Source organism: Cyprinodon tularosa, unplaced genomic scaffold (genome assembly GCF_016077235.1).
Source record: "Cyprinodon tularosa strain WSP-4 unplaced genomic scaffold, ASM1607723v1 ctg298, whole genome shotgun sequence".
NCBI lineage: Eukaryota > Metazoa > Chordata > Actinopteri > Cyprinodontiformes > Cyprinodontidae > Cyprinodon > Cyprinodon tularosa.
The window spans coordinates 1423967-1433665 of NW_024039005.1; the positions used below are offsets into that span (position 1 = coordinate 1423967).

The 9699-nt window shown below is 37.2% G+C and overlaps 1 protein-coding gene across 4 annotated transcripts in view; it reads left to right on the forward strand.

The window, feature by feature from the left end:
• Positions 1 to 9451, forward strand: part of ano3 (anoctamin 3) — a 100175-nt gene extending 90724 nt beyond the window's left edge. For all 4 annotated transcript variants that reach the window (XM_038291265.1, XM_038291266.1, XM_038291268.1 and 1 more), the window contains exons 17-25: positions 23 to 59; positions 172 to 283; positions 3233 to 3290; positions 3570 to 3667; positions 4637 to 4791; positions 5449 to 5601; positions 7588 to 7738; positions 7822 to 8011; positions 9206 to 9451. In XM_038291265.1, coding sequence (XP_038147193.1) covers positions 23 to 59; positions 172 to 283; positions 3233 to 3290; positions 3570 to 3667; positions 4637 to 4791; positions 5449 to 5601; positions 7588 to 7738; positions 7822 to 8011; positions 9206 to 9388 — 1137 coding nt within the window. In that variant the 3' untranslated portion in view covers positions 9389 to 9451. The remainder of the gene's footprint in view (positions 1 to 22; positions 60 to 171; positions 284 to 3232; positions 3291 to 3569; positions 3668 to 4636; positions 4792 to 5448; positions 5602 to 7587; positions 7739 to 7821; positions 8012 to 9205) is intronic.
• Positions 9452 to 9699: the final 248 nt, after the last annotated feature.

Sequence of the window (9699 nt, forward strand, 5' to 3'; positions counted from 1 at the left end):
TGAGTTGCCTCCATTTTTCCAGGTTTATGAAAAGGTGGCCTACCTGTTAACCAACCTAGGTCAGTTGTTTTTACTCTTAAGTCTTTATTATAATATTTTTTTCCTATCTTTCTGCTTAGTGTTTCCCCTTTAAAACTTTTTCCCCTCCTGACCCTTGTTCCTCTTGTTTAGAGCACCCACGCACGGAGTCTGAGTGGGAGAACAGCTTTGCTCTGAAGATGTTTCTCTTCCAGTTTGTGAATTTGAACAGCTCCACGTTTTACATCGCTTTCTTTCTTGGAAGGTATCTGCTGTGAACTTTAAACACTAGGATGATGACTTTTTTTACAACCTCATATCCCTGTAATTTGTATCGTAATTTGATTAACTTTTATTAAAGATTACATAAAATCCTCACACACAAAATGATATAAACATTTTTAGTTATCAGCTTTTTTGGCCAGTTTTTAAAGTCACTGGATAGTTAAAATTGAACACAAGCTTAAGAGTCACATGTATGACATTAAGTAGGGTTGGAAAAAACACAAGGAAGTCAATTGGCAATGCTAATTTAATGGGACAGGATGAATCTCAGTGGGAGGTTTTCTTTGTTTCAGCAAATCTTGCTTAACTTTAATCACATGTTTGCAGCACTGGTTGCTGAATTGGAGATTCATCTGTTTTCCAGTGGATTGTCAAACTTTTGAGACCTTTTGGGTATTTATTCAGAACTGCAGAAAGTTAATAAAAATCGTCAGTGTGGAAAAATTGGCAAAAACTGTTGTTTTTTTCTCTTTTTTTCCTTCTTTTTTTCCTTTTTTTCCCTTTTTTTATTTTTTTTCTTCTCTTCTTCTTTTTTTTCCTTCTTCTTAAAAACTGTAGTTTTTGACAGCCATCTTAGATGTAGTCTCCAGGACGAAAACTATTTTTAGTCTTAGTCACTTTTTAGTCATTACGATATGTGATAGTTTTATTCGGTTTTAGTCTAATAAAACTAAAAAGGATTTAGTCTAGTTTTATTTTACAAAAAAAGGTTAACTTTTACATTTTGGAATAACATCCAGATTCTTTCCCAGCCTGCAGCTCTATCCTAGATGCTACAATATCTGGGTATAGAATGCTGCCGTGCAGATCATCATTGCTGTTGGGCAGAAAACTTTGATTTATAGAATTCAAATAAACCTTTTTATGAATTAATGCCCTACTTTATAAAAAAGTGTCTCACAAAAGTTCTCAATATAGCAGATCTAGTTCAACACATAATACTAAGTTCTAATGATGTTCTGCATTGGACCTTTGGATCTATTTCATTGTTTTTCTTTACAAATTCTGTTTTACTATTTTTTATTTTTAAACAATAAGGTGATAGCTTCAGTGGTATTGAGATAAGATCCCAGGTTACATTTGCTAAATGTTTTTTTTTTCAAAAGAAAAAAAAAAGCTCTAATTCAGATTTTATAGAAGTAAAGATAATATAGAAAGTCAAAAATATTTAAAATTCCTAAATTATGAATGTATATCAGGGCCGCTGGAAGTGATTTTAAACTGGGAGGGCTGTGAAACTTTTGTTGGAGAAAACACCTGTGAGCCTAGAGGCCTATTCAAAATACAATCAAAATAAATAGATAGTTTATGTTTCATTACTTTATTGTCATATACACTTCAGTGCAACCAGGGTCTGTAACACACAGACACCATCAGTTCTAGGGCTGAAACTAACCATTATTTTGCAAATTAATTAAGCTGTCGGTTCCTTGAAGAAGACTTTTTAATTAGATTAAGCCCCGTCCACACGAAGACGAACCCTGGCCTAAACGCACAAATTTTTCACCAAACCAGCCTCTCATCCACACCAAGCCGGCGTTTCGGGGGTCTGTAAACGATCTTTTTTTTATTCACCCTTCAGAGTGGGAAGATTCTGAAACGGCGTATTCGCATTTCCATCTTTACACCCTAACCGCATTTTTTTTTTTACACGCATGCGTCATAGCGTCGCCTCTAAACACGCAAGCGCGACACATCACAACAACAATGGCGCCGTTGCTGCTAATGCTACTCACCCTGCTGTCGGGCTGGTCGGGCTTACAACAGAATCTTCTTCTGGAATATCTCCAGGAAGAACAGAGCAATATCGACCACATAGTTCAGCACCTGAATTTGACTTAACCACGAAAATAGACCCGCAGGGCAACCATGTATAAATATTAGTGCGCATGCCCAACATTTCGCTTATTTTTGCTTTGGCACCACAGCGCCACTTACAGGCCTGGCATACATTTTGCAGCGTTTTCATGCATTCGTGTGGACGCTCACATTTATTTTACGTCTCCGTCTTTACGGCAAACGTTTTGGAAAATATCAGCGTTTCGTGTTCGTTTTGACTTCGTGTGGACGGGGAAACCAAGTGAAACTAAAACGATTCTGCTTGAGGAGTTCTGGACAGAGCATATTGACAGATGAAAAGCTTTTTTTTTTATCTTAAATACATTATGTTTACAATTTTGGTATAATTGCTGCTCAATGGTTGTTGATCTGTCACCTAAACACACACTGCAAAAAACTAAATAAGTCATTTTTTCTTAAAATAATTAAGGATGTGAGAGACTTTGTCAATGGAACAAGACAACTTACATTTAAAATACGAAAAAAAATATTGCATTGTCTTATTTTAAGTCCATATAATCTAATTATCTTATTTTAAAAATAAAAATACTCATTCCATTGGCTGCTCAAATTGAGGGTAAATACCCTCAATTTAAGACATTTTTACTAATTTTTAGATAATTTTTGCAGTGCATATTTTACAGTCTCTAAACTTCAGTTAACAATTAATTAATTACTAGATTATTAAATCACAAAGAAGAATTTGAGAACTTGTTATGATTAGGCCTCAAAATAATGAAATGTCAATAAAGTTTCCAGAAATATTCATAAGAAATGTATAAATTGTGGAAAGTATTTCTTACTTATTTTTCACCCCTAGCACCCCCACTTCCCGCGGCCATTATGTATATTAACCTTATAAGACATAGAATTTTTATTGAACCTAATTGAAAAGAAATTTCCCATCATGCAGCTCTCTTCATATATTTAAATCCTTGCCCTGTTTTTTATTTCGTGCTTTTCTGGGCCCCAATGAAAACATGCTGGCCCCCTTCTGGCCCCGTGGAACATTTGGTCTAGAACCGCCACTGGTAATTTTAAGTCTACCATGACGCCATCAGCATTATTTTCCTCTCCTCAATGTGTTCAGGTTTGCCGGCAGGCCTGGAAACTACAACAAACTCTTCAATCGATGGAGGCTGGAGGAGGTGAGTGCTGCTGCGATTATTTTTCGAAATGACTGAGCTGATCATCACTCTCTGCGTTAGGAAATATTCAGGAGGTGAATCGTCTTTGTAATGATCCGCCCACTTGTTTCTGTGGGAAACCATTTTTCCTGCCCCAGAAGAACTCAGATGTTCAACTCTAATGATCAGAAATAAGAACGGGAGGCAGTCTGTGTCTAAGGATTAGCTCATAACGTTGAATTACAATGTTTGAGAATATAGACGTCACAGTTTATCATGAACTGTTATTTGTTTCTCAAGTGTCACCCCAGCGGCTGTTTGATTGATCTGTGCCTGCAAATGGGAGTCATCATGTTCTTCAAACAGATCTGGAACAACTTCATGGAGCTTGGATATCCGTATGTAAAACATCATTACAACTGCACACTTTGTTTGCATTCAAAATACACGAAAATGATTTAAACTACCAGCCCAATTTATGCATTAACTCCATTATTTTTTGTCTTTTTAATCTTTGACATGTGGAGAAAAAGATGAACATCAAATCTGTTTTTTAAAGCCTCCATAGTCAGAAATTAAATTCTATTCAGTGTATTTCTATAGCTCCAATTCACATCATGTCATCTCAGGTCACTTTCCAGTTCACCAGATCATCCAGTCAGATTGATTCAAAGTTTAATATCTAAGGAAAACCAGCTGATTGCATCGACTCATTGACTCTTCAGCAATCCCTCACACTAAGCATGCTTGTAGCGACAGTGGAGAGGAAAAACTCCCTTTGAACAGGAAGAAACCTCCAGCAGAACCAGGCTCAGTGTGAGCGGCCATCTGCTGAGGCCCACTGGGGTTCAAGGAGACAGAAGCAGACATAGAAAAAGAAGCATAGATACAATATTTTGTATTTTCTTATTTTAAGTGTAAATTATCTTGTTCCATTGGCAAAATTTCTCTTTTACCTCCTCAATCCAAGAACAAATGCACTTATTTTAAGAAAAAAGGACTTTTCTAGATTTCGATTTTTGTCCAGTGCAGGCAGACGAGCTCCGAGCCAGCTCCCATGTCAGAGGATGAAGAGAGCACATCCAGTTAGTCACAGTCAGAGAAACAGGACTACACTGGAAAACAGGCCAAGCTCCAACATCTAGAAACAAAGGTGTTGATGGCAGCAGCACAGCTGATATTTCTCTCCAGGATGGAGTCACAGCCAAACAGGAACAGACCAGATGAAGCTACTATGAGAAAAAGCAGAGAGAGCAGAACGTTAGAGATTGAACTAACAGATTCTGCAGAGTGGGAGAATAGAGATAGAATAATGAAGATGTATAAATAATTACTTTGGGATGACACGCTGCTTCCTGCATCCTCAGCTTGCTGCAAAACTGGTGGTCTCGCAGGAAAATGAAGAAAGGAGGCGGCGGAGGCCAGAATGTGGAGAATAAAACTCAGCTGCCACAGTGGGACAAAGACTGGAATCTGCAGCCAGTGAATGCACACGGCCTGGTGGATGAATATCTGGAAATGGGTAAAACGTTGCACCGCTCTTCTCATGGAAAACAAAACAATTATGGAAACATTTCCAATTCAATTTGTGAAAAAAAAGAAATAAAGCTGATTTTTTTTCCTTGATCAATTAGAATCAGAAAATGTAATTAATCGCAAAGGGAAATTATGGACTTCTTTATTTTGTTGATACCCATTTGCTTTACAACCCTTTATAAAATTTAATGTAAACTGACTGAACACCTGCTGCTTATTGCCTATTTATTCAAAAATCTAAATACTGTGAATTTCTCTGATGTTTAAATGATAATTAAAATTTGAGCTGTGGGTCACATGCTGAGAATGGAGCGCTGAAACAAATATTTCTATCTTTTTTATTGTGGAAAAAAAATAATCTGAGATCACAAACTCTGCCTTTAAGGACCAGATTCAAATTGATGAATTAAACCAATTCAAGAAGCCAAAAAAGAAAAAAGAAAATGGTAAAACATAACCTCTGCAGAAATATTTTAAGTTGAATGTTTTATGCTAAATTCCAAAAATGTTAAAAAATAATGACCTGGATCACTGAGAATCTTCAACAGCGTTTTTCATGCTAAAATCTTTAGGATAATGTAAAAACTGAAAGGCTATAAAACCAATGAGCCATTAAAGAACAAACACTTCTTTTCTGTTGCAGTTCTCCAGTTTGGGTTCACCACCATTTTTGTCGCAGCTTTCCCTCTGGCTCCTCTCCTTGCTCTGCTAAACAACATCATCGAGATTCGCCTGGATGCCTACAAGTTCGTCACTCAGTGGAGGAGGCCCATGCCGGCGCGGGCAACAGATATAGGTTACTGCCTCGCTCTCTTACTTTAAGACTCTAAGCTATTTTGGGGTTAGAGACAAAACCTCCTCTCCCATATTCTATATTCTACATCCTCTACTGCTGTCCTCAATTCATGTCCTCTTAGCTTTAGTCCCTTCAACCTGTTTTGCCAACAACAAAACCTCACAATACCGCATCCTAAAGATGTTTTTTTTAACACATTAAAATGCAAAAAAAAAATAGACAAAACAAAATAGAAAAAAACCTTTTGAATCAATCAATGAAAAGAGGAATTTTTTGACGTTACCAGAAGCAGTCAAACGTATGGAGATGGACACATCTCTACATCCTGTCCCCTCTGTGCAGCCATATGCTGCTCCTTCCACCCCACCAGCTCTCTCTTCCCCTTACACTGGAAAAAAATCTAAATGTAGATAAGTCAATTTTCCTTAAATTAAGTGCATTTGTTCTTGAATTTAGGAGGTAAGTGAGAAACTTTGCCAATGGAACAAGACAATTTACATTTAAGATAAGAAAAAAACAAATGCATTGCCTTATTTCCAGTGCATTTTATCTAATTATCTTATTTTAAGAGTAAAAATGCTCATTCCATTGGCAGATCATCTTATTTACGCGCTTAAATTAAGGGTAAATACACTTAATTTAAGACATTTTTACTTATTTCTAGATTGTTTTTGCAGTGTAAGATTAAAAACGCCATCCCTCCTCTGCTCCACTGCACTGCAAAAACGATCTGGAAACGAGTAAAAATGTCTTAAAATTTGTGTATTTAGCATATTTCAAGCAAGTAAATGATAAGATTTGCCAATGGAATGAGTATTTTTACTCTTAAAATAAGATAATTAGATAATATCCACTTGGAATAAGACAATGCAATTGTTATTTCTTATTTCAGATGTAAATTGCCTTATTCCATTGGCAAAGTGTATCACTTAGCTGCTTCATTCAAGAAAGAAATGCTCTTTTTTTTAAAGAAAAATAAACTTACTTAGATTTCTATTTTTTGCAGTGTGAGATCTGCAACAAACAGATCCCCCTGCTACACTGGAGAAAAATCAAAAAGTAATTTTTTCTTAAAATATGTGCATTTGTTCTCGGATTGAGGAAGTAAAAGAGACATTTAGATAAAGGAGCAAGATAATTTACACTTAAAATAAGAAAACACAATTGCATTGTCTTATTTAAAGTGCATATTATCTAATTATCTAAGTAAAAATATTCATTCCATTGGCAAACGATCTCATTTACCTACTCAAATTCAGGATAAATACACTTTATTTAAGAAATTTTGACTCTTTTGCACTGGAAAAAATCAAAATCTAGAAAAGTAATTTTTTCTTTAAATAAGTGCATTTGTTCTTGAATTGAGGAGGTAAAAGAGACATTTTGCCAATGGAACAAGACAATTTAGATTTAAAATAAGAAAACACAATTAAATTGTTTTATTTCAAGTGCATATTATCTAATTATCTTATATTAAGAGTAAAAATACTCATTCCATTGGCGAACTATCTAATTTACCTACTCAAATTAAGGATAAATACACTTAATTTAAGACATTTTTACTTATTTTTAGATGTTTTTTCCAGTGTATAACCAGCAAAGTGTATCCAGAATTAATTAATGTTTAAAAGCACATTTACTGAAAGTCTGACCCTAATTTAACACAGACATGCCTTATTTCTTTATTCAATGTTTTTTCAGTTATTATGCAATGCAGCATTTTGTGCAAAGAGAGGATAAAGGGTTTGCTTAGAGCTCAGTTGGAAACCACATTAACTGCAAAAGAGACAAAGCAGCCCAGGGAAAGCTCAGCCAGGTCATATTTATGTTTTTGTTCCCCTTTAGCTAAAACTAATTACTGTTGCACTAATAAGAACGAAACAGACGGCTGAAATAATATGATTCATTCTCCCTCATTAAAGTTTTTAACCTTTGCAGCTTCTTTTTATGATGAATAAAGTTCTAGAAGAAGTTTATTTTCCACAGGTATCTGGCATGGGATTCTAGAAGGCATCGGCGTCCTGGCAGTCATCACCAATGCCTTCGTCATCGCTATAACCTCGGACTACATCCCCCGCTTTGTTTACGCCTTCAAATACGGCCCCTGTGTGGACAAGGGGCCCCACCATGCAGATGAGTAAGCATTATTCAGTGTTCCCAGCTTAAATATACCTGCGGGTGCAGAAGGTGAGATGTGATGGTTTCCTGCCGTCCTCTCAGGTGCCTGCGAGGCTACATGAACAGCAGCCTGTCTGTGTTTGACATGTGGGAGCTGAAAAACAACAGCCAGGTCAGATACTGCAGGTACAGAGACTACAGAGCGCCGCCCTGGAGCTTGGTGCCCTACGAGTTCACCCTGCAGTTCTGGCATGTGTTGGCTGCCAGGCTGGCATTCATCATCGTCTTTGAGGTCCGTCTCCCCGCTTTTCTCTGCATGTATCCGTATTAAAGCCAAGCAGCTAAAGCCAAATCCCCTCACAGCATATGACTTTAATATTTTTTAGCAGCTTTAGATGTCTTTTTATGCTGTTATTAAATTAAAAACATCAGAGTCCTGCTTTAGGTGACTTTTTATTGCTTTATTAGATCATATCCATGAAGTTTATCATATATCTGATGCTTTATAAACTAGTGAACTCAATAGGTGTGTCAAAAAGTCTGACCCATTGAACTTTTGGACATTTCTTCATGATGCAACCCCAAAATGTTCTGCATTAGACCAAAACGAAATAGTGCATCAACTCTAAAAGTGAAAGGAAATTTTACATGTTGGGGGGTTTTGTTTGCAAATGGAAAGACAAGAAAGTATGCCTTGTGTTTGTTTTAAGCCCCCAATGAATGAATAGATTACAGGATTAGTATTCACTACCAATTTTGTGCATCTAGAGACTAAAAACGTTACAATAAATCTTTGCAAAACTGCCTAAGCTCATCTGATGTCATGGAAAGTGTCCAGTTTTGCCCTGAATCATCAGTTTGATTTATATCTTTACTTTAACTTGGCTATTTTAACATCACTATCTGCTTGAAGGTGCTCCATCCCACTTTGCATGATGTTTCCACCATAATGTTTCACCTTGAGGTGTTTCAGGTCATGTTCAATTAAATTCAGTTTATGTACGTACATTGCGCCAATTCACAACACATGTCATCTCAATGCACTTTACAATTCACCAGATCATCCAGTCAAATTGATTCAAAGTTTTCTAGGGAAAACCAGTTGAACCAGTTTTTCCTCTCCACTGTTGCTACAAGCATGCTTAGTGTGAGGGATTGCTGAAGAGTCAATGAGTCGATGCAATCAGCTGGTTTTCCTTAGATAGAAAACGTTGAATCAATCTGACTGGATGATCTGGTGAACTGGAAAGTGACCTGAGATGACATGATGTGAATTGGAGCTATAGAAATAAACTGAATAGAATTGAATAGACCACAATAGAATGATTTCAATTTTAAGGTGCTAAATCAGGCAAGTGTGAAACAAGCTCTCTAGTGGGATTACTATTGCAAAGCACCATTTGTTTCTACCTTTAAACACAACAAAAGTTTGCAGAAACACTTTAAGGTTTCTCAGTGTATAAATCATTTCTTATACCTTTTACAGCACCTGGTGTTTGGCATCAAGTCCTTCATAGCGTACCTCATTCCGGACATGCCGAAGGACCTATGTGATTGCATGAGGAGGGAGAAGTACCTGATGCAGGAGATGATGTACGAAGCAGAACTAGAACATCTCCAGACAGAGCGAAAGAAAAACGGGAGACGTTATCACCATGAGTGGCCTTAGCCTGAGCTTCCTCCGATGTGTCCACAGCTCATCACTCAGCTCACAGGCACAACCTGCCCCCCCCCCCCCCCCCCCCCCCCCCCCCCCCCCACACTGCTTATTTACATATTTCAGCTTCGAGGGTCTAGCTTTGCACTGCTGATAGATTCTCTACACCAAAGACATCCAGTTGAGATCCTCTTCCCTTGTTGTTTTCTCCTCTCCTCTCTATAATCCGTCACCCAGCTCAATCCAGCCGGTTGCCCTTGGATCTGTGCCCTGTCATGGCTTCACTGGGGAAAACCTTTGCAATTGTAATGTTTACTATGCAG